We start from the raw sequence: 24,082 nt of genomic DNA on the forward strand, positions 1-24,082 counted from the left end.
CTGGAGTGACATTGGTGCGCATGGTCACGCATATTTATGCACATAAGCCCGCAACCTCTATTTGTGTGTGGCCTGTTGCTCTGCGCGTATTCAGCATGTACCTGCACGCGAGTAGCTGAGCATGTATTGTGCACATAGCAGAGCGTAAATTATGCGCATAGCTGAGCGTGTATTCTGCGTGCATATTCTGCGCGTAGCTGAGTGCACATAACTTGTTGAGGCCCGCAACAAGCTGCTACAACATGGCGCTGGTTTCAAAGAAATCTAAGCACCTAGCAATTTGTACTGCTTGCCTTATAAAGGCAGTACAGCCAGGACTTTCTTTAAGTCTGTATCTGCGCTGCCTAGATGCTCGAGGTGATTTTCCTAATGCTGGTCGATCCCCTAAGTCACAGGGGAGTGGGACTGAAGGCAACACAACTAGAGTGTCCCCTTATATAGAAACATAGAAATGACGGCAGAAGAAGACCAAACGGCCCATCCAGTCTGCCCAGCAAGCTTCGCACTTTTTTTTTTCTCATACTTATCTGTTACTCTTGGCTCTTAGTAACCCTTTGGTTCTATTTCCCTTCCACCCCCACCATTAATGCAAGGAGCAGTGTTGGAGCTGCATCTAAGTGTAATATATAGCTTAAATTAGTTAGGGGTAGTAGCCACCGCAATAAGCAAGCTACACCCATGCCCATTTGTCTACCCGGACTATGCGACTCAGTCCCTTTTGGTTGTTGTCTGTATATAGATCCACTTTTCTTCATTCCCCCTGCCGTTGAAGCAGAGAGCTATGCTCGATTTGCACGAAGTATCAGACTTCCTCCCCTGCCGTAGAAGCAGAGAGCTATGCTGGATATGCACGTAGTATCAGACTTCCTCCCCTGCCGTAGAAGCAGAGAGCTATGCTGGATATGCACGTAGTATCAGACTTCCTCCCCTGCCGTAGAAGCAGAGAGCTATGCTGGAAATGCACGTAGTATCAGACTTCCTCCCCTGCCGTAGAAGCAGAGAGCTATGCTGGATATGCACGTAGTATCAGACTTCCTCCCCTGCCGTAGAAGCAGAGAGCTATGCTGGATATACACGTAGTATCAGACTTCCTCCCCTGCCGTTGAAGCAGAGAGCTATGCTGGATATGCACGTAGTATCAGACTTCCTCCCCTGCCGTTGTAACAGAGAGCTATGCTGGTTATGAAAGTGAAGTATCAAGCTTATTTGGTTTGGGGTAGTAACCGCCGTAACAAGCAAGCTACTCCCCGCTTTTTGTGAATGCAAATCTTTTTCCACATTTCCTCTTGCCGTTGAAGCTTGGAGCAATGTTGGAGTCGCATTAATCGTTTGTATGTTTATTGAATAAGGGTATTATCTTCAGGTAGTAGCCGTCATTCCCGTGAGCCACCCGTTCTTCATTCATGTCCTCTAGACTTTATGGATCCACAGTGTTTATCCCATGCCCCTTTGAAGTCCTTCACAGTTCTGGTCTTCACCACTTCCTCCGGAAGGGCATTCCAGGCATCCACCACCCTCTCCGTGAAGAAATACTTCCTGACATTAGTTCTGAGTCTTCCTCCCTGGAGCTTCAACTCGTGACCCCGGGTTCTGCTGATTTTTTTCCGACGGAAAAGGTTTGTCGTTGTCTTTGGATCGTTGAAACCTTTTAAGTATCTGAAAGTCTGTATCATATCACCTCTGCTCCTCCTTTCCTCCAGGGTGTACATATTTAGATTCTTCAATCTCTCCTCATAAGTCATTCGATGAAGACCCGCCACCTTTTTGGTCGCCCTTCTCTGGACCGCCTCCATCCTGTCTCTGTCCCTTCGGAGATACTGTCTCCAGAACTGAACACAGTACTCCAGTTGAGGCCTCACCAAGGACCTGTACAAGGGGATAATCACTTCCCTTTTCTTACTCGATATTCCTCTCTCTATGCAGCCCAGCATTCTTCTGGCTTTAGCTATCGCCTTGTCACATTGTTTCACCGACTTCAGATCATTAGACACCATCACCCCAAGGTCTCTCTCCTGCTCTGTGCACATCAGCCCTTCTCCCCCCATCGAATACAGCTCATTCGGATTTCCATACCCCATATGCATGACTCTGCACTTCTTGGCATTGAATCTCAGCTGCCATGTCTTTGACCACTCTTCTAGCTTCCTTAGATCCCGTCTCATTCTCTCCACTCCTTCCGGCATGTCCACTCTATTGCAGATTTTAGTGTCATCTGCATAAAGACAAACCTTACCTTCTATCCCTTCCGCAGTGTCGCTTATCTGCGCTGCCTAGATGCTCGAGGTGATTTTGCTAATGCTGGTCGATCCCCTAAGTCACAGGGGAGTGGGACTGAAGGCAACACAACTAGAGTGTCCCCTTCTTCAGTTGATCCAATGACAGAGATGTTTTCAGGAGATACTCACTCAAAAGGCATCAGGTTTGGGCCTATGGGGCCTGGTATGGATCCATCCTCCTTTTCCTGGGTGGAATTTTTCCAGAGAATACAAACTTTTCTACAAGGGCACCCTTCAGAGATGGGAATGCCTCCTAAACCAGGGTTGCTTTCACGGGATCCCCATTTGTCCACCACTGCAAGCAAACACTACAATTCAATGGTCCCTAGTGGTGTTCAGGAGGATGTGGATCAAGATGAAACTGATGATAATTTGGGCTTCTCCCCTCTTGAGGAAGGGGAAATTCACCCAGATTTAGAGCCAACAGAACTATGATCCATTTCTTTCATGGAGATGAGTTGCAGGATCTGTTATCTCAGACTCTGAAGATACTCGGGGTGGCTGGGAGTGACTATACGAGTGCACAGAAGAAAGACCCTATATTGGTCACCCTACACAAAGCGTCATGATGGACACCCTACACAAAGTGTCATGTTTCTTTCCTCTCCTGGATGCGATTCATGAATTGATTGACCTTGCCAGAGGCAAGCTTCAAAGGGTTTGTATCCCTTGGATTGAAGGCAAGAGAGCAGTTGGTGTTTCCCAAAGGTGGATGAGCTGGTGTGTTCTGTTACTAAATGAACCAACATTCCGATGTAAGGAGGATCTAAAGGATGCTCAGGATAGAAGGATCAAAGCTATCTTTAAGCAAGCCTTTGAGGTCATGGCGATGAATTTGAAAATAGCTACTTATTTTTCCCTGGTGGCTCGAGCTAGTGTTTCTCAGGAGCCTGAGGGAACAGTTTCGGATGGCAGAGCGGTAAAGGAACCGTGAGCTGCTTTCTTAGCTGAAGCAGGTTGTTACTTTGTGCGCACTGCTGCCAGAGGGGTTGCTTCCATGATAACAGTTAGACATCAGCTGTGATTACGAAATTGGTCAGCAGACACCATTTCTAAGTCCAATCTCACTAAGTTGCCCTTTAAGGGCTCTGTTTTATTTGGTAATGAATTTGAGAAGATAGCAAATAAATAATGGGAAACCCAGGTCATTATTTGCCAGAAGATAAGAAACCAGCTTCACTTCCTTTTCGTACAAATGGCCGCTCTAGAGACTACAGGCAATTCCGTTCTTATAGGGGGGCTCTCTCTCAAAAAGCTTGTCCTTTCAATAGGTCTCAGTCCTTTCACCCCAGAAGGCTTCAGAAGGATGTGGGGTCTGGGGTAGAGCTTCTCAATCTTCTCAAAGAAGGTTTGTGGACTCACCTGCTGGTGCAGGAGTTAGGCGGGCACCTATCTCATTTTTATCACAGGTGGGTCCAGATCACGTGGGACCAATGGATCCTGGAAGTGATTTGGGATGGCTCTGCTCTAGAATTCCTTCACATTAGAACATAAGAAATTGCCATACTGGGTCAGACCAAGTGTCCATCAAGCCCAGCATCCCGTTTCCAACAGTGGCCAATCCAAGCTACAAGTACTTGGCAAGTATCCAACAACTAAGTATATCCCATGCTACTGATGCTGGTAATAGCAATGGCTATTTTCTAAGTCAACTTGATTAATAGCAGGTAATGGACTTCTCCTCCAAGAACGTATCCAAACCTTTTTTAAACCCAGCTACACTAACTGCACTAACCACATCCCTTGGCAACAAATTCCAGAGTTTGACTGTGCGTTGAGTAAAAAAGAATTTTGTCTGATTAGTTTTAAATGTGCTACATGCTAACTTCATGGAATGCCCCCTAGTCCTTCTATTATCTGAAAGAGTAAATAACCGTTCTAGAGCTCTCATGATTTTAAACACCTCTATCATATCCCCCCTCAGCCGTCTCTTCTCCAAGCTGAACAGCTCTAACCTCTTTAGTCTTTCCTCACAGGGGAGCTGTTCCATCCCCTTTATCATTTTGGTTGCCTTTCTCTGTACCTTCTCCATCGTAGCTATATCTTTTTTGAGATGCGGCGACCAGAATTGTACACAGTATTCAAGGTGCGGTCTCACTATGGAGCGATACAGAGGCATTATGACATTTTCCGTTTTATTCATCATTCCCTTCCTAATAATTCCTAACATTCTGTTTGCTTTTTTGACTGTCGCAGCACACTGAGCCGATGATTTCAATGTATTATCCACTATGTCACCTAGATCTCTTTCCTGGGTGGTAGCTCCTAATATGGAACCTAATATCATGTGACTATAGCATGGGTTATTTTTCCCTATATGCATCACCTTGCACTTATCCGCATTAAATTTCATCTGCCATTTGGATGCCCAATTTCCCAGTCTCAGAAGGTCCTCCTGCAATTTATCACAATCTGTTTGTGATTTAACTACTTTGAATAATTTTGTATCATTTGCAGATTTGATTACCTCACTCGTCGTATTCCTTTTCCTAAGGAGTCTATTGGACTTGAAGACCATTCCTGTTCCCGAATCGCAAGACTATATAGGCTACTATTCCATCTATTTTGTCATACCCAAGAAGGAGAGGTCCTTCCGACCCATCCTGGATCTCAAAGGAGTCAATTGTCATTTGAGGGTGACTCATTTCTGAACTGAGACTGTGCGCTTCATAATAATGTGGATCTGACAGAAGCATATCTGTGTATTCCCATTCACCGGGAACATCAACAGTTCCAGCAGTTTGCCGTTCTGAGATGTCATTACCAGTTTCAGGCTCTACCCTTTGAGCTGGCCACTGTGCCCAGGACTTTCTCCAAGATCATGATGGTGGTAGCGACAAGCTTACGTAAGGCTTCCTGGTTTACCCATAACTGAACGACTGGTTGATTCAATCCAAGAGCAAGAGGAGAGCCTCAGTGCTTATCGCAGGGTAGTGTCCTTACTGCAGGAACTAGGCTGGGTGGTGAACTTGGCTAAGAGCAACTTAAAGCCATCTCAGATGCTGGAGTATCTTGGCATTCTTTTTGATATGAAATAGGGCAATATCTTTCTGCCAGAGAGTCGAATTCAGAAGTTGATGGCTCAAGTTCAAACCCTGAGAAGAACTATTCGGCCAACAGTGTGGTCTTATCTGCAGGTCCTGGGTTTGATGGCAACCACATTGGAGGTGGTAACCTAGGCAGAAGGCACATATGTGGCTTCTTCAACACATGTTCCTTTCTCGGTGGAGACTGCAGTCACAGGACTATGCAGTGAGATTTTACTTACCATTGGAAGTGAGTGTCCAATTGCAGTGATGGTTGTAGGCGGATCATCTCAGGAAGGGAGTTTCCTTGAAGACACCAACCAAATTGGTTAGTGCTCATGACAAATGCGAGTTTCCTGGGTTGGGGGGCACATTGTCAAGAATTACTGGTGCAAGGTTTTTTTATTTTTATTTATTTAACATTTTTCTATACCGAACTTCATGACAAGCTTCATATCAGGCCGGTTTACATCAAACTTAGGGATTAACTGAACATAACCATATAACAGGAAGGCCGAAGCGTAGGTACAAATAACAGGGAGAATGAACTTGGGGGCTAGAGTAGCCAGGAAATAAAGGACAGAAAAAACTGGAGAATGAGAACGTATGAATATACAGTGGCTGGGTCGGTCATTTAGTCTATTGGGCTAAATGAAGGAACTGTTGCAATGTTAGGCTTAAGGGAAGGCTTGGATGAAAAGCCAAGTCTTGAGTTTTTTTCGGAAGGTAATCAGGCAGGGTTCCAGTCTTAGATCAGTCGGCAGGTTGTTCCAGATGATGGGGCCAGCTGTGGAGAATGCCCGTTCTTTCGTGGAGGTTAGACGGGAGGATTTAGTTGGGGGGACTTGAAGGGTTCCTTTGTGTGCCGCTCTGATGGGTCTTGCAGATGTGTATAGCTTGAGTGGGAACTGAAGGTCTAGAGGTAGTTGGTTGTGTATGGATTTGTGGATAATGGTGAGTGCTTTGTGCAGAATTCTGTATTTAATAGGTAGCCAGTGTAGGTTTCTAAGTATAGGAGTGATATGAGTTCTCCGGTTGGTGTTGGTTAATATCCTGGCTGCTGAGTTCTGGAGCATCTGTAGTGGTCTAGTGGCAGAGATCGGGAGTCCTAAGAGGAGAGTGTTACAGTAGTCAGTTTTGGAGAATATTGTTGACTGAAGGACAGTTCTGAGGTCCTGGAGATGGAGGAGGGGTTTGAGTCTTTTCATAACTTGGAGCTTGAAGAAACAATCCTTCGTAATATTGTTGATTGATTTTTTTAGGTTCAAATGGTTATCAATGGTGACTCCTAAATCTCTAACTTGAGTGGTCTGAGGAATAGAGGTTGTCTGATCATGGCTGGTAGAATGGTCGGTGAAGATGTGAAGGATTTCTGTTTTGGCTGCATTGAGGACTAGGTTCAGGCTGGTGAGTAAGTGGTTGATGGACTTAAGGCAGTTCTCCCAGAAGGAGAGCGTTTTTGGAAGGGATTCTTTTATTGGGATCAGGATCTGAATGTCGTCGGCATATAAGTAGTGAATTAGGTTCAGGTTTGTGAGCAGCTGGCAAAGAGGCAGTAGGTAGATATTGAAGAGGGTGGGGGATAGAGAGGAGCCTTGGGGAACACCTAGTGTAGATTTGAAGTTAGGAGATTCTTTATTATTGATAGTGATCTTGGAGCTTCTATTATTGAGGAATGAGCTGAACCATTGGAAGGCGTATCCAGATAATCCAATGTCTGAGAGACGATTGAGGAGGATGCTATGGTTCACGGTGTCAAACGCCGCGGAGATGTCTAAGAGAACTAGCAGGAATGAAGTTCCTTTATCTAGGCCCATGAGGATGTGGTCTGTTAGCGAGATGAGGAGGGTTTCGGTACTAGAAGACTTGCGGAAGCCATACTGGGAGGGGTATAGGATTTTGTGTTCCTCCAGGTAGTCCGAAAGCTGTGTGTTCACCACCTTCTCGGTGAGTTTTGCTAGCAGCGGGAGGTTGGATATGGGTCGGAAGTTGGAGAGCTCATTAGTGTCCAGGTTGGGTTTCTTCAAGAGAGGTTTAATAGATGCTGTTTTAAGGTCATCCGGGTATACTCTTTGGGCTAGGGAGCAGTTAATGATGTCGGCCAGAGATCTGGAGATGGTGCCTGGGATAAGGAGCAGAAGTTTCATAGGGATGTGGTCCATCGGGTGGTTGGAAGGTTTCAGCTTCTTGAGTGTTGATTCTATCTCCAGAGGGGTGGTGGGTTCGAAGGAATCTAAGGTGGCTTTGGGGGAGCATATGGTGGTGAAGTTTAGAGCTGGTGGTGTTGGGTTAGTAGGGAGAAGTGCTAGTGTGTTTGCAATTTTATCCTGAAAGAAGAGTGCGAGTTCACTGGCTTTGGATTGAGCCTGATCGTCAGGAATGGTAGGGGCAGAGGGTTTAGTGAGTTGAAATACATAGGAAAACAGGGCCCTAGCGTCATACTGAATATCATGGATTCTGCTGGCATAATAGTCTTTTTTTGCTTGTAGAAGAGAAATCCTATAAAGATGCATGTTTCATTTGTAGTCGGACAAAGTTGTGGAGTTGGGGGACTTCCGCCAAGAGCCTTCCTTGTGTCGGAGGTCTTGCTTCATTCGTTTAAGTTCCGGTGAGTACCAAGGTTGCTTCCTTTTTTGAGTCCAATTGATGGTTTTTGTCTCTTTGGGGCAAAGTTTGTTGGCTATAGACTCCGTGATATTGCGCCAGGATAGAAGGGCTGAGTTGGGGTTAGAGGTGTCTAGATTGGGGAGTTCCTTGGAAAGATGTTCACTGAGAATATCGGAGGTACATTTTCTTCTGAGATGGATGGTGGAGTGAGGTTGTGGTTGAGAGGGGTTTCCTCAAGTATTGAGAGTGGCTGATATAAGTGAATGGTCGGACCAAGGGACTGGGGTGCAGTCTGGGGTGTTAGTGTATGATAAGTGTGAGTTTAGGAAGATGAGGTCTAGTGTGTGTCCAGCTTTATGGGTGGGTTTATTGACGATTTGTTCAAAGCCCATTGCCTGGAGTGTGGATAAGAAGATTTCGCAGTTGGGGGAGATCGGGGAGGCGTCAACATGTAGATTGAAGTCCCCCAGAATCATGGCAGGTGAGTCCATGTTAATGTATTTAGCAATGGTTTCTATAAGGGGTGAGGCATCAGAGTCTAGTGATCCCAGTGGAGCGTAAACAAGGAGAATTTGAATATGTTTTGACTTACTGGAATGCCGAGGAACATCAATTGATTGGAAGCACAGGCAGTATGGCTGTTGTGCTTGAGGTTCACCGAGCCTCTGGAGACTCGTGCAGTCAGGTTAATGTCGGACAGTACGACAACGGTGGCAATCATCAGGGCAGCACCAGAAGCCAACAGGTGTCAGAGGAGATAGATGCACTCATGGTATGGGCAGAGCAACATCTGCTAGACATATCTGCCTCTCACATTGCCGGAAAGACAATTTAAGGGCTGACTTTCTCAGCAGGAAAAGCTTGGACCCAGGAGAGTGTTAGTTAGCACACGAAGTCTTTTAGCTCATAGTGGAGAGCTGGTGATGCCCCTACCTAGACTTGCTTGCAACTTCTGGCAACAAGAAAGTTCCACAGCTCTTCAGTTGCAGAAGGGATCCAACAGCGATGGGTATCGATGCTTTTGTTTTGGTGTGATCATGCGGCAGGGTGTTGTCCACCTTCCCGCCCTAGTCTCTGATAGGCAGGATCGTTCGAAAGATTGCAAGTCAGAATGGCACCATTCTTTTGGTGGCTCCGGATTAGCCCTACAGGCTGTGGTATACCGATCTGCAGAGACTGCTGGTGGGCAGTCCCCTCAGACTGCTACTTCGGAAGGATCTGTTGCGACAGGGATCCATTCTACACTAAGATCCAGTCAATTTTGTCTTACGGTTTGGTCCTTGAAAGAGCTTGGTTGTTGAAGTGTGGTTATTCTGTGGCAGTGATTTCCACTTTGCTTTGGGCCAGGAAGTTTTCTCTGTCTTTGGCTTACATTAAGAGTTTGGATAGATTTTGAGGCCTGGTGTGAGGAGCAAGGTTCTCAGTCTCTCAAAGGGGAAATTCCATTAATTTTGGAATTTTTACAAGATGAATTGTGTAAAGGTTTGGCCCTTAACATCCTGAAGGTTCAAGTGGCAGCTCTTGCTTGTCATAGGGAGTGAGTCAATGGTGGGCTTTTGTCTTCCCATTCAGATGTGTTCTGGTTTTTGAAGGAGTTAAATAACTTTGTCCTTCTTTGCAACTGCCGGTACTCTGTGGGACCTTAGTCTGGTCCTGAATTTCTTGGCAGGTCCATCTCCTTGCAGCTGCTTTCCTTGAAGACAGTTTTTCAAGTGGCGAGCTGTTATGCATGTAGGGTTTCTGAGCTGCAGGCTCTTTCTTGCTATGAGCCTTTTTTGAGTGTGACTACAAAAGTGGTATAGCTTCAGACTATGCCTTCTTTTTTGCTGAAGGTGGTTTCAGACTTTAATTTTAATCAATCTATTTCCCTGTCCTCATTGGACAGGGATAGAGATGAGAGTGAGTATCATCTTTTGTGTACCTTGGATGTCAAGAGGCATCAGATGCAGATACTTGGAGGTTACTAAATCTGTCCAGAAGTCAGATTGGTTGTTTGTGCTCCATGGCAAAGGTAAACAAAGTGAACCGGTGATAAGGGCAACTATAACCCATTGGATTAAGGAAGTCATCACGGCCGCCTGTGTGGATGCTGATATTCCTTTGACGAAGCAGATTAGACTGCATTCCACAAGGGCTCAGGCGGTATCATGGGTGGAGAATCGATTGTTGTCTTCTGTCAAGATTTGCTGAGCGGCAACATGATCATCCTTATACACCTTTTTCAAGCATTATCGCTTGGATGTTCGGGCTAGGAAGGACACTGTGTTTATACGAGTGGTGTTGACTGGACCGCAGGCAGCCTCATGCCCTGTTTAGGAGTAGCTTTGGTACATCCCACTTGTGGGGATTGGCCTGCCTGAGCACAGAGGAAGGAGAAATTACTACTTACCTGATAATTTCCTTTCCTTTAAGGAAGGCAGGCCAATCCCTGACCCACCCTCAGCTGCCAATTTTTGCTTTTGGTTCACCCTTTGGATGTGAACAATGCAGAATGTAAGTGATTTAACCAGCCCCTCAGTTTAGTAACTGTTCATTGTTTTGTCTAAGCTCAGTGTTCCCTGTTGGTTGGAAGCATGAGTGGTTGATTGTTTTTAATCATTTTCAAGTTTGATCAGTTTGTCCACAGTTTCGCTTTTCCAGAGAATATTGGTGGGCTGATGGGGCAAGGCTATATATCCGTGATGTCAGCTTTTACTCCATCTCCATCTGCTGGTAGAGGTACATAACCCACTTGTGGGGATTGGCCTACTTCCTTAGAGGAAAGTTAATTATCAGGTAAGTAGTAATTTCTCTGCTTAGATACATGGCTTGCCTTTCAATATTGACACCTATATTTTGTATTTGTTATTGTTTTTTATAATTTTTATTATATTTTATAATTTGGAAATTTACTTACTGTACACCACTTTGAGTAAGGCTTTCTCTTGGAAAGTAGTTGATAGGAATTTTTAAATCATTAAATCATTAATTAACCCTTTGAGATCTTCAGATTGTGAGCTCATACCATTAAATAATTCATTTTGAGATGTTGGAAAAGCTTGACTGTAGGTACAACAGGGTTAATTAGATTTACAACCTCCACCATGTAACAGACCTGCCAACATATTTATTTACTTAGTATTTTTTTTAATGCTTTTATATTACCTTTATGATCAAAAAGATTATTTAAAGCAGTACACTGCTTAGGGCATTCGTGTAAGTGGTTTAAAAATTAAAATACATAAATAAATACAAAATACAATAACAATCTAAAAAATTAACGCACACTTCCATCAATAAAACAAACTACTCATCTCAATAATAAATAAACAGATCAAAGCAGAACTATCAGGCCTCCCACATGATGTGGAGTTGTCGCCAGATATATGATTAAAATAGTATTCCAGCTGTGAGAAGCTCAAATCTCTCAGGGTATATGTTCCAGAAGGAAAGCTTGACCCCCATTTTTACATTCATTCTAGGATAACATCTGTCTTTGTTTTTCTAACTGTAGTTCCCACATTCTGGTTTATATATAAATATGATTTTATTTGAACTATTTAAAAAATTATTTAGAATAACAATTATAATAAAGAGCTGTAAATAATACAGAGCTTTATCTAATTGTTTGGAGTCAAACAAAAATAGAGCTTGAGACAGATGTCTTTTCTATTCAGTGGGCTCTTTTCCACAGTGATTGCCTTAGAAAATACTGCAAAAGTTGATTCCTTCCTCCTGAGCACAAGTTTACATCACGTCACATAACATTCATTGCTATGTAATAATACTGTAACTGTGATGATGTAATAAAGATTGTATCCTCATAAACCTCTTACTTTAAACAATAACATCTTTCAGATATGCCCCTACAATAAGATTCAAAGATTTATTGAAGGAAAAGAACAGTTTTATGTCTGGGAACCACATGCTGAATATAAGCTTTAGAAAACCTTCCATGAATACATTTAACAATGGTTTAGTCATGCATATTTTCCATAAAGCTTATCCTGACTCCTGACCTCCAATTTATTAAAACCTGTACCAACCCTGTTGGCTATCATATTTACCGGTGTTCATGGAGAAGACTACAGAGTGAGGATAGGTGAAGGAGCAGGAAGGATGCAGCTCAAGCACCAGAGGCCTTTATTTTCAGTTTCTGCCATCTCAGTCCCAGTTTTTTGATTAAGGGAAATGGAATGTGTCTCCTTTCAAAGCCTGATACAGCCAGGGGCGGATTGTGGGAAAATAGTGGCCCGGGGGATTTTTCTCCATACTGGCCCATGGGTACCAATTACATATATAATATAATTTACATATAATTTACATATATGTGTGTACACACCCCTATATTTCGGTATGGTCCTCCCATATCAACACAGTACTATTTGCCAACACTCAAAGAATAACAACCCCACCTATGAAAAAGAATACCACAAATATTACACCAGAATCTAAAATATCAATACACTTCCTATCAGGAAAACAGAACAGGCCAAGCTACTACAGATCCCTACAGAGAAACCACATGCTAAAAGAATGCTTCATCTCAGTCTTTGCATGCAGAACACAAATTCTCACCAAATATAGAATGCAAAATGAAGGAGCACAAATGACAAAAACTGAAATGGAAACTCCAAGAAGCCAGACTCCATGTATTAACAATAGAAAAATAGAACCACCATTCCTCATAAAACAAATAAAATCAAGAAACATAAAGCATCAGTTATAATAGTAAAACCATAATAAAAGAATATTTTAAAACTACTGATAAATAGAATTTCTATTAATTAAAATCATATACATTTTTTACAATGTCCCAAACACTAATAAAATATTTCAAAACAGCACATATATCAAATAACATTCAATAATTAAAACTAATAAGGATTTTAAAAAGCCCCTGCTGTCCCCTTCTGTGGGAGCTCTTTATTTCCAGTCACCCTGATATTGTTGAGGATTAGGAGGTTATCCTCTCTCTCTCACACATACTCACATGTCGATTCTCTCTCACACATACACTGTCACATACATACACATTCATGCTCTTATATCCACCATAACCTCTCGCTCTCACTGACACTGACACACTCTCAGGCTCTAAGACACTCTCCCTCCACACACACACCCCCACACACACACAAACTCTTACTCCCTTGGATTTTCTCATACACACTTATGCTCTCACACTCACACACACACACTGACCCCCAGGCAGGCTCCCATTCATTTTCACACCACTCCCTTCCCACCCCCCAGGCATGCACACATTCATTCTCACACACACAGACCCCCAGGCAGGCACCTATGCATTCACACACATACACCCCCAGCCAGAGTCCCATTAATACACATGCACACACTAAAGGCAGACCCCTCTCTCTTTCTTTTGCCAACAACCTTGGAACCTCTCTCATTCCTCTGCTGCCACTGTCACTGCTGCCGCATGGCTATTGAGGAGGCGCCGATTGCTGCTACTGACACTGAAGCCCATTCTCCTGCCTCCTCTGTGCAGGCACTTTCTCCATGCTGATCTCGTACATTGTGAGATCCGCATAGAGAAAGTGCTATTCTTGCACATTCCCAAAGATTAAATGTGCCAATCACTAAAAAATAATTTAATTTTTTTTTACCTTTGCTGGCTGATCTTAGTTTTCTTTTTTTTTCCTTTTCTTTTTATTACATTTTTACCAAAATTGAAGAAACTTCATACAATGTGGATTGATACAGGAAAGAAAAATCATCCAACCATTTATACTGCTTGATATTGTATTGGTCTCACTTGATTTCTTGAAAAAAATATTCAATATGGAATAGACCAAAATTTAGAAATATTTACCTGTAAGTCAAAATAGGAATTATGTGATCTTAGTTTTCTAATCGGTTGGTCACAGGCTTTTTTTTTCCACCTTCCCTTTCTTATTTTTTGCCAATTCCTTTTATATTGTCTTTTTTTCTATTTCTTTTCTCTCCATCTTCTTCCCTCAAACACACACTCAGGTTCTCATTCTCACATGCTTTCTCTCTCTATAACCGATTGAGATTAGTGCGGCAATTGAAAGCTTTCTTGAATTTACAGGCGTTAAAATCTGTAGTCTATGCCCTTGTTATTGTAGTCATTGACTACTGCAATCTCATTTACTGGGGTCTCCCAGGGAATTTGATTTGGAAGCTCCAAGTGGTCCAAAATATGGCCATGAGATTAATTTTGGGATGTTCGAGACCGAAACAGTTGCACCACTTCTTGTGAAATTGCATTGGTTGCCGGTTAGGCTGTGATGCAAATTCAAAGTTTTGGTGCTAACTTTTAAGATTTTTCCATGATTGGATCCATCACATAAGTTTAATAGGATCTCATGGAAATATTCTTCAAGATATACACGTTCACAATATGGTTCTCAGCTGCAACTCCCTTTAGTCAAGAGATTTTGACATGGACTACAAAATTGTTCTTTCTCAATGACAGCACCCAAATTATGGAATGATACCCCTCTGTTTATCAAAGAGGAAACTAATCTGATATAATTTCGGAATAAGATAAAAACATGGCTGATGGTAACTAAACTTCCAAATTAAATAAGGGAGCAGTCTGGGTTCAATGCTGTTTGATAAGCTGGTAGAATTAATATCTGGATGAAGAAATAAGGATGGTCAAATGATATAGAGGTTATGTGTTTTATTTGTTATATGTTTTATTTTTTTGTTATGTTTTCAATTTTGTTGGTTTTATATTTTATTTTCTAATTCAGTATATCGTTTTGAAAGGTTTTATTGTAAAACTGGAAAGCAATTAATACGTTTTTATAAACAAATAAAATAAAGCTGTTTACATTAGTACTGTGGTATGACACATACATAAGCAAAGGACTGACAGATTCATCTGAATCTGGTTGCTAAGTAGCCAGCAAAATGCTGCACTTTTGTTTAAAGTGCAAATTGAAAGTTACTGGTTTGGGTGAAAATATTAGTTCACGCCCTGCTGCAGCTAAACAAGGGTGTACAGAATTGGATGTGATTAATTTGCAGGAAGCTTAAAGCTAACTTTTTCCCCTAAGTACATTTTATTGTAAATAGACTACCTTTAAGAGTGTCTGAATATTTAAAAAGCAGGAAAATTCTGTAGAAGCTACTGTTCCATAAAGGATGTCCTTAAAACCCCACTACCTAGGCCAGCAGCCTCATACACTTCTGCGCCATCAAGTCCAATCCTGAGAACTGAAAGCTCATTATAGCCAACTCTATCAGATAGCCTGGCAACTATGGAGCCTATAGAAACAGACTCTTCTACTATGTGCAATAGTTGCCTATGTGTCCCTACTTAAATCTTTCAAGCTGGAGGCAGAAGCATCTCAGAGGAAGTCTGAAGCTGTCTCAGAGGAAACTACTGCCTTGGAAATGTAAGAGCAATTAATGGTAAAATTTATTTGCATATGGCATCAACCAATAGCGAGACTGATTTTATCCTGCAGATGTTTAATGATATATAGTAAAGAAGCCCCAGCTGAAACAGCAAAACAGGCTGAGTTTCAAAAGCAAAACATTCTGCTTCTGTTCTGCAATATCTTCTGATTCAGACCTTTCAAAAGCAAAATTAGAGTCTGAACATTTTGTGTCTGTAAATTATTTACATAGTAAAAACTTTATAGATTCACAAGTCCTTAATTTTCATAGACATACATTGGGGTGGGGAGAGACAGCAGTTTCTTTCTGTTCCTTTTGACTTCCAGCTTAGTTGGAACCAGGACTGGGATTTGGTATCATGAGTCTTGCATCGCAATTACTTAGGGATTTTTCTCCTCTTTTATATCCTTCTCCCAGTTTACTTTAGTCATTGCAGGCTCCTTCCAGTATCATGCAATCATAGACCCTAAATCTAGCAATTAGGTGTCGCCATTTCACATGACCATGACTCCATACCTCCCAGAGGCTGTGAATGCAACATTTGCTGCATCCTAGTTATGGCCATGCTGGGAGTGGAAGACCCAAGCTGGTAATCAGATATAGGTCCCTTTGCACACTACCACTCAGCCAGCCCTACTTTTAGTATTTTTAATAATGTTTTATTCATATATTTGCTTTCTTTTAGTCTGATGGTTCTCCACCTTAGTGAAACAGTACTCCAGTCTTATTTGCCACCCTGTTGACTGGTGTGTGTAGGGGTAGGGATGGAGTGGAGTGGCGTGGAGAAATGGGTCTCCTTGTAGTTTCCTGGGCATTTCCCTCTTTAATTGCACTCTTACCATCTTCAGCCCTGTGGCCAAGGGACGGGAAGCATGAATCCTTCCCAAGCCCACTAGAGCTGTGATCAGACAACTCCTAGACTTCTCTTCCCTGAAAGGTTGTGAGTACCACCCAGTGTAAGGTACAAAAAGCCTCACGGCAATAACACGTGAGAAGGTGCATACAGAAGATTATCTGCAGGCCCTGGGAGTATTGTGAGCTACAGGGCCAAGAGCTGAATGCTGTCAGGTTTTTCAGAAGTGTGTCAAATCATGTTGTGTGTTATTGCACTTCTGAATTATTCAGGGACTAAAAACATAGGTGTTATTTCTTTTAAACTAAAAAAAAATTATCACTTTTACTGTTGAAGTCTCAGAGACACTATGGTGAGTTGCGTTGTCATCAGGTATGGCTGAAGCTGGCTTCCCATTGGTCAGTATCTCATGGGACCTGGATTGGATGTCAACAGAAATCAGGATAATGCCCCATAAATCATGCTTGATTTTTCTCGAGCACTTTATAAAAGATTAGGGCCTTAACTCTACAACTTTGGTTTTCACTTACAATGAAAGACTTACTTAATATAATTATTAACTTCTAAATAGCAAAAATTCTCTATCCTTTGAATTTATGTGCCTAGTGTATTGCTGCTGCCAGTTGTACAGCATGTAGTGTGTCTGGTAATAAAAATTAGAGTTGTTTTCCTATTAAATGAAGAGGAAAGATTGCCTTGTCCCAGGGGAAGTGGGGGAGAGAGAGAGAGACCGAGTGAGTGATCAAGTACAGAGATGCAGATTCCCTATAAAACCAGGGCTATTATCAGCAAAAATAAAAAAGAGATAAATCTTTCCCAGTCACCATTGCAGTTAGAGCCTGGCCAGATACTTAGTCCATAACTTGATAAAGTCATCATCCCACCTATTAATTGCTGCATGCTCTGGAGCGGACCTGAGGCACTGCCCCTGACAATTGACTTAATGAAATACTGGAGCAACTCATATCACAACAAATAAAATAAAACTAGAATAATCAAACATAATGTAGTTTGCACATTTTTATTCTATTTTGGGAAAAGATCTAACAGCTGTTTGATTTCTTAGGAAAAAACAAACCAAGATCATTATAAGAAATTTAAGGGCATTAACCAGTGCTCATTGTTTGTTTTATAGGCTTATAATATTCTTTCTGGGAAGTGGAGCAGACCAAATTGGGAAAGTCATAATAAGGAGCCAAAAGGGCTGTTGCTAAGAAAACTGATATACAAAGCACTATATTGCATTGATGTTAGCAAATAATGGGCCTCATTTACTAAGCATTTTTCCCATAGTCAAAGAATGAGAGAAAAACCATAGTAAATCAGGCCCAATGTTTGTTATCTGATGTAACATCCTTTGTAGGTTCAGTACTATCAAATAGAGGGTAACTAGACAGGTCCACCTCAAGAGGGACAGGGTGAACCCCTCCAGGATTTTTCTCTGTAGCATGCATGGAAATGTAGTTCTGCTTTTCTCCTAGGAAAACTGAATTGCATCTTCATGAGTGCAGTGGGGTAAAACCAGGACTGACTCAGCTTGTCACCTTGGACATAATGCTGTATGATGATTCTAATCATACAAGACAATCAGAGGTGCCAGTACACTGGCCTTGGTTGGAGACATCAGCTGTTTTTAAACTAATTTCACAGGCATTAGATTACAATTTTTACTTCAAAATTGTATTTTTCCAAATATGTCCGTTAGCTAACAAACAGTACTTTGGCACTTCTGTTTCTTGAATTGCATTTTTTTCATGTCTGTGGTTCTCTGGATGTCGTACTTTATACAATGGGCTCTGGTCTCCACAACATCTGAGCTCCTGGGTCTGCTTAGAAACCTTTTTTTGTTTATCCACAGGGACTTCTAGATGCAAAAATTAAATTCATGAGGTGGTTGGTGTGGAAAGAGTTCTTCATGGACATTTTCAGTGAAGCTGTGTCTTTCTTTCAGGTTGAAGCATATATTACTGATCCATTGGTGTATCATGGAGGAATGAAAGTCAGTTTTGGCATGCAGCTTCTGAATGCATCATCTAGGGTAGGAAAAGCCCTCCCAGAAATTTCTCTACCTGTTCTGCTGCTGCATGGCACAGATGACAGGCTCTGTGATATCAAAGGGTCATATCACATGATGGAGACAGTGCCAAGTCAGGAAAAAATGCTGAAGGTAATATTTCATTTTTATGTTTAAACATCAGGTGATCTTGTAGTGAATTTTGGTGTCCCTGGTCAGGAAGGGGTTGATAGAACTTGCTGGATATGGCCATAGTTCATGGAGGCACTGCAGAAACTTTCACTAATCAATGCTACCAATGCACCTCATTCTCAGTGTCTGCTGTGTTTGTTCTTGGACTTTCTGAAGCAGAGGCTAACAGTTGTACCAATATATGTTTGTTATATGATCTAAAAAGCAAATAGAATGTTAGGAATTATTAGGAAGGGAATGGTTAATAGAACGGAAAATGTCATAATGCCTCTATATCGCTCCATGGTGAGACCACACCTTGAATACTATGTACAATTCTGGTCGCCGCATCTCAAAAAAGATATAGTTGCGATGGAGAAGGTACAGAGAAGGGCAACCAAAATGATAAAGGGGATGGAACAGCTTCCCTATGAGGAAAGGCTGAAGAGGTTAGGGCTGTTCAGCTTGGAGAAGAGACGGCTGAGGGGGGATATGATAGAGGTCTTTAAGATCATGAGAGGTCTTGAACGAGTAGATGTGACTCGGTTATTTTCACTTTCGAATAATAGAAGGACTAGGGGACATTCCATGAAGTTAGCAAGTAGCACATTTAAGACTAATCGGGGAAAATTCTTTTTCACTCAACGCACAATAAAGCTCTGGAATTTGTTGCCAGAGGATATGGTTAGTGCAGTTAGTGTAGCTGGGTTCAAAAAAGGTTTGGATAAGTTCTTGGAGGAGAAGTCCATTAATGGCTATTAATCAATTTTACTTAGGGAATAGCCACTGCTATTAATTGCATCAGTAGCATGGGATCTTCTTAGTGTTTGGGTAATTGCCAGGTTCTTGTGGCCTGGTTTTGGCCTCTGTTGGAAACAGGATGCTGGGCTTGATGGACCCTTGGTCTGACCCAGCATGGCATGTTCTTATGTTCTTATGTTCTTAACAAGATAAGGATGCCATACTTGCAACATTGGTCATATTTGACCCCAGATCTCCAGCGATGAGCTGGCCTCTATTAACAATTCAGTTCCTTTCAGTAAAGTTCATGTATTCTGTATAGGCAGGTAGATACCATTCTTAAAATAAAATCATCTTAAAATAAATTCCAGGAGTCCCTAAAATGAAAGACTCAAATTGCATTGAGGATTCACAGTTTTCCATTACCAGTTTAACAGAAAGCTGTTGCTGTTAGACCGGAAGTCAGACCTTTCTCCCAGGACAGTAGTCCTCACAGATGGGTGACATCATCAGATGGAGCCCATCATGGAATACTTTTGTACTGACACACTGAGCATGCCCAGCATGCCACTAACCCCATAGTCACATGGGGTCCCCTTCAGTCTCCTTCTGTTGCCTTGCGGTTTGTGGAGCTCTATTTCAAACTTTTTCCTCCGGAAGAATTCAACTTTTTTTCTTCAATTTTTCCCCACCTTGAATCGATTCCTCCGGCGTTCGGTAGATGTTTTTTCGCATTCTTGTGATTGGTTCCTGAGTGTCTACCCCCCCGGTGGCCAACGGCCACCTACCACACGCCGCCCTATTTTCAAGGGCGACCGGTTTTAGGAAGTGCCCTGAGTGTCCGTGGACTGTGTTCATCATGGACCCACATGACATCTGTGTCATGTGTCTTGTGCCTTCCCACGATGTCCGTCGGTGTTCCAGTTGTGCTCAGATGACCCCCAAAGGCCGGCACACCCACCTAGACGATGGAGCACTTGTTTGGTTCCAAGCAATCAGCTCCATCGACTCAGGTACCAGGTACATTGAGTCGCGGAGATCAATCTGACTTGGGTCCTTCGCCTTCAGTGCCCTGCCACGATGATCATGGGGCAGGAGAGTGCCCCTCACCAGCATTGGGGCATTCAAAGGCTTCTGGATCATCTTCCTCGGCGCCGGAGAAGGTCCGGGCCAAACACCGTGGGAAGCATCAACACTGGCACCAATGGTCGTCACCGTCCAGTGCTGGCACCAACACCGGAGCAGCCTCGGCCGAAACACCTCCAAAGAGGCCCCGAGGAGAGGAGACTCCATCCTCCTCCAAACTTGGGAGCCCAGGGCATTCCCCACTGATATCAGTGCCGGGCACCAAGCCTCCGCAGACCCCCATGGACATTCCAGTGATGCCTGCCACCTACTCTGGGGTCAGTCTTGTCCACAGCCGCATTCAGAGAGGAGTTGGACCGCGTGGTTCAACAGGCAGCGCTAAATGCCCTTTGGAGTTTCCAGCAGCCACCGACGCCGGCCCCCCATACTGGCATTGGAAATGGCGCCCTCTGTGTTGGCGCCTCTGCTGGAAAGGCTGGACATGCTGCTCAGTGCCTTACTGATGCAGCCCGTGCCAGCAGGTCCCCTGGTGCCCTATCCATCATCAGTGCCCGCACCCCGTACTCTGGGTTTTGGCCTCCCTCCTCAACCCAGGCAGTTTAGTGGTGAGGAGAAGGCCCCTTTCGACCCATGGGAAGATGCCTCCTCTGAGCATTCCTCGGAGGCTTCCGAGGACCTTCTGTCGGAGCCTTCTCCACCAGGTGAGAGACTGCGCTCGCCTCCTGAGGACTTATCCTTCGCAAGCCTTGTGCGGGCGATGGCAGAAACCATCCCCTTCCAGCTTTTAACTGAGGAGGATTCCCGCCATGAGATGTTGGAGGTCCTCCAATTCGTGGATGTCCCTAAGGAGGTGATGGCTGTCTCTGTACACGAGTTCCTCTTAGACCTCCTCTATCAGCTCTGGGAACACCCGGGTTCAGTGGCTCTGGTCAACAGAAAAACGGATGCCACCTATCTAGTGCAACAGGCCCTGGGCTTCCAGAGCTAGTTACCTCACCAGTCAGTGATAGTGGAATCAGCCCAGAAAAAAAGCCAAAAGGACTCTGCCCTCACTCCTCCGCCTCTCCGGGGAAGGACCACAGAGCCTTAGATGTTCTAGGTTGGAGAGTTTTCCAAGGATCCATGCTTATTGCTTGGATAGCGGCATACCAGTTGTACATGAACCAGTACAACCGGAACCTCTGGAAACAAGTGCAGGAGTTTGCCGAGGACCTACCACAACAGGTCCAGGAGGGCCTAGAATCCATCCTCCAAAAAGGATTGGAAGCCAGGAAACATGAAGTGAGGGCAGCCTATGATGTCTTTGAGACAGCGTCAAGGATCTCAGCAGAAGGCATTAGTGCCAGATGCTGGGCCTGGCTGAAAGCCTCTGACCTTCACCCGGAGGTTCAAGACAAACTGGCCAACCTCCCCTGTACAAGAGAAAACCTGTTTGGGGACAAAATCCAGGACACAGTGACCCAACTCAGGGATCACCATGAGACCATACATCAGTTATCTACTACCATGTCTGACCCCTCTTCGGCGACCCACAGGGCACCACATAGGGATTCCAGAAAGCAATTTTACAGGCAGCGGAGATACTGTCCTCCGGCCTCCCGTGCTCGTCCAGCTCAGGCTGCCCAAAGAGGCCACCCCCACCAACAATGAGCGCATAGGGCTCAGCCAGCTCCTCAGCCTAGCCCTGCAACTGGCTTTTGACTGGCACAGAGAGAGCAGCAGCCTAACCCCTGTGCCCACACTGTCCAACCCACCAGTGAGAGGCTGACTCTGCCTATTCGCAAACAGCTGGTTCCCAATCACCACCGACTGATGGGTGTTGTCCATCGTAGCACGGGGTTACTGCCTGAACCTTCTCAATGTTCCCCCAGACTCCCCACCCTCTCTGGCATAAAGCCTCTTGGAACACACAACGACCCTTGATCTAGAACTCTCGGCCCTGTTACGGTCCAGAGCCATAGAATCGGTTCTCCGAGCTCAGTTTGGCCAGGGGTTCTACTTCCGTTTTTTTCTCATTCCAAAGAAAACAGGTGGCCTCCGTTCCATCCTCGACCTCCGAGCCTTAAACAAGCTCCTCCGGAGAGAGCGGATCAAAATGGTATCCTTGGGTTCCTTACTCCCGCTTTTGCATCAAGTGGTTTGGCTCTACTCTCTCGACCTACAGGACACCTACGCAACCATTGCCATCTTTCCGCCTCATCGGAAATATCTATGCTTCGTAGTAGGTCAGTGGCACTTCCAGTACAGGGTTCTCCCCTTCAGGCTAGCCTCTGCACCCCGGGTCTTCACAAAGTGATAGTGGTGGGAGCACATTTGTGCCAGAACGGGGTGCATGGGTTCCTATATCTGGATGATTGGCTTATCAAGAGATATTTGAGGGAAGGAGCTCTTCAGTCCCTGAACGGGACAATGAGACTCCTCCAGACACTGGGGTTCCTCGTAAACTACCCGAAATCCCAGCTGACTCCATCCCAGCGACTGAGCTTCATCGGGGCGGATATGAACACCGTGGTAGCCAAGGCATTCCTTCCCAGCGAACAAATAGACACCCTGGCTGGGCTAGCCAGGTCCATCCGTCGCTGGCAGACGGCCTCAGCCCGCCTGCTCCTGAAGTTGCTGGGTCACATGGCCTCTTCGGTACACGTCACCCCAATGTCCCGCCTGGCCATGAGGGTCATGCAGTGAACTCTGCGGTCTCAGTGGCACCAAACTCTCAACAACTCTGCACTGGTCCGGATAATCAAACCACTCCAGCTCTCCCTCGCCTGATTGGCGCAGGAATCCAACCTGAGCAATGGACTTCCTTTTCAGCCCCCGACTGCTCAGGTGATCCTGACCACGGATGCCTCCAACCTAGGCTGGAGGGCCCATGTCAACTGCCTCCACACGCAAGGAGTGTGGTCGAAAGCCGAGGCGAGCTGCCAGATAAACTTCCTGGAAGTCCAGGCGATGCGGTATGCATGCTATGCATTCCAGGATTGCCTGTCCAACAGGATTGTCTTGATCCAGATGGAAAACCAAATGGCCATATGGTACATGAACAAACAGGGAGGAACAGGCTCTTATTTCCTCTGCCAAGAGGCAGCACAGATTTGGGCCTGGGCCCTGTCACGTTCCATGCTTCTGTGTGCCATCTACCTGGCAGAGACTGATAATGCGGTCGCAGACCGCCTCAGTCGGACATTCCACCCCCCACGAGTGGTCCATAAACCACTATGTAGTGAACAGGATCCACTGGTGGGGTCAGCTGGACGTGGATCTCTTTGCGTCTTCGCAGAACCACAAGGTGGACCATTTCTGCTTCTTGCACAAGGAAGGAAAGGGACCAGCAATGGATGCCTTCGCCCACTTGTGGAGTGCGGGTCTCCTGTATGCATATCCTCCAATTCCACTCATAGGCAAGACTCTAATGAAGCTACAACAGGACTGAGGCTCCATGATCCTCTCACCTGGCCCGCCGCAAGCCTCTCCCATCTTTGCGGCTGAAGAGTCGCCACCATCGCTTCCAGACTTTGCTTCCTGCGCGGCCTGCAATGCCGCGCCGCTACTGCCTCCGTGTTTCCCAGTGGGCTCCTGCATCTAAGTGGCTGGAATAACTCTCGAGTCTGTCCATCTTCGCAGCAGAAGAGCCGCTATTGCTGCCACTTGCCGGCTGGATGCCAGCCCTGCTCTTCCTGCGGCAGGGGAAGCCGCTGCTGGCCCTGACTCCCCGTGCAGCAGGGGAGCTGCCGCTGATTCTCTTCTTCTTGTGGCGAGGATGCCACCAGCGATACTGCTGCCTCCACCTATCCTTGGGCTCCTGCATAGGCATGCGTGCGCATGCCTCTGCACTTCATTTAAAGGGCCAGCGGCTGGAAAAGCCCTGCGGCCCCAACAGATGATGTCATCCTTCTGCGTCATTTCCAGCCCTGTAAAAGGGCTCTGCTTCCAC

At 44.6% G+C, this 24,082-nt stretch overlaps 1 protein-coding gene across 2 annotated transcripts in view; it reads left to right on the forward strand.

Moving 5' to 3' along the window:
* MGLL (monoglyceride lipase) overlaps nucleotides 1-24,082 on the forward strand; it is a 263,894-nt gene that overhangs the window by 213,386 nt on the left and 26,426 nt on the right. For both annotated transcript variants that reach the window (XM_029601313.1, XM_029601314.1), the window contains one exon: nucleotides 18,091-18,306. In XM_029601313.1, the coding sequence (XP_029457173.1) occupies nucleotides 18,091-18,306 (216 nt within the window). The remainder of the gene's footprint in view (nucleotides 1-18,090; nucleotides 18,307-24,082) is intronic.

Source organism: Rhinatrema bivittatum, chromosome 4 (genome assembly GCF_901001135.1).
Source record: "Rhinatrema bivittatum chromosome 4, aRhiBiv1.1, whole genome shotgun sequence".
Taxonomy (NCBI): domain Eukaryota; kingdom Metazoa; phylum Chordata; class Amphibia; order Gymnophiona; family Rhinatrematidae; genus Rhinatrema; species Rhinatrema bivittatum.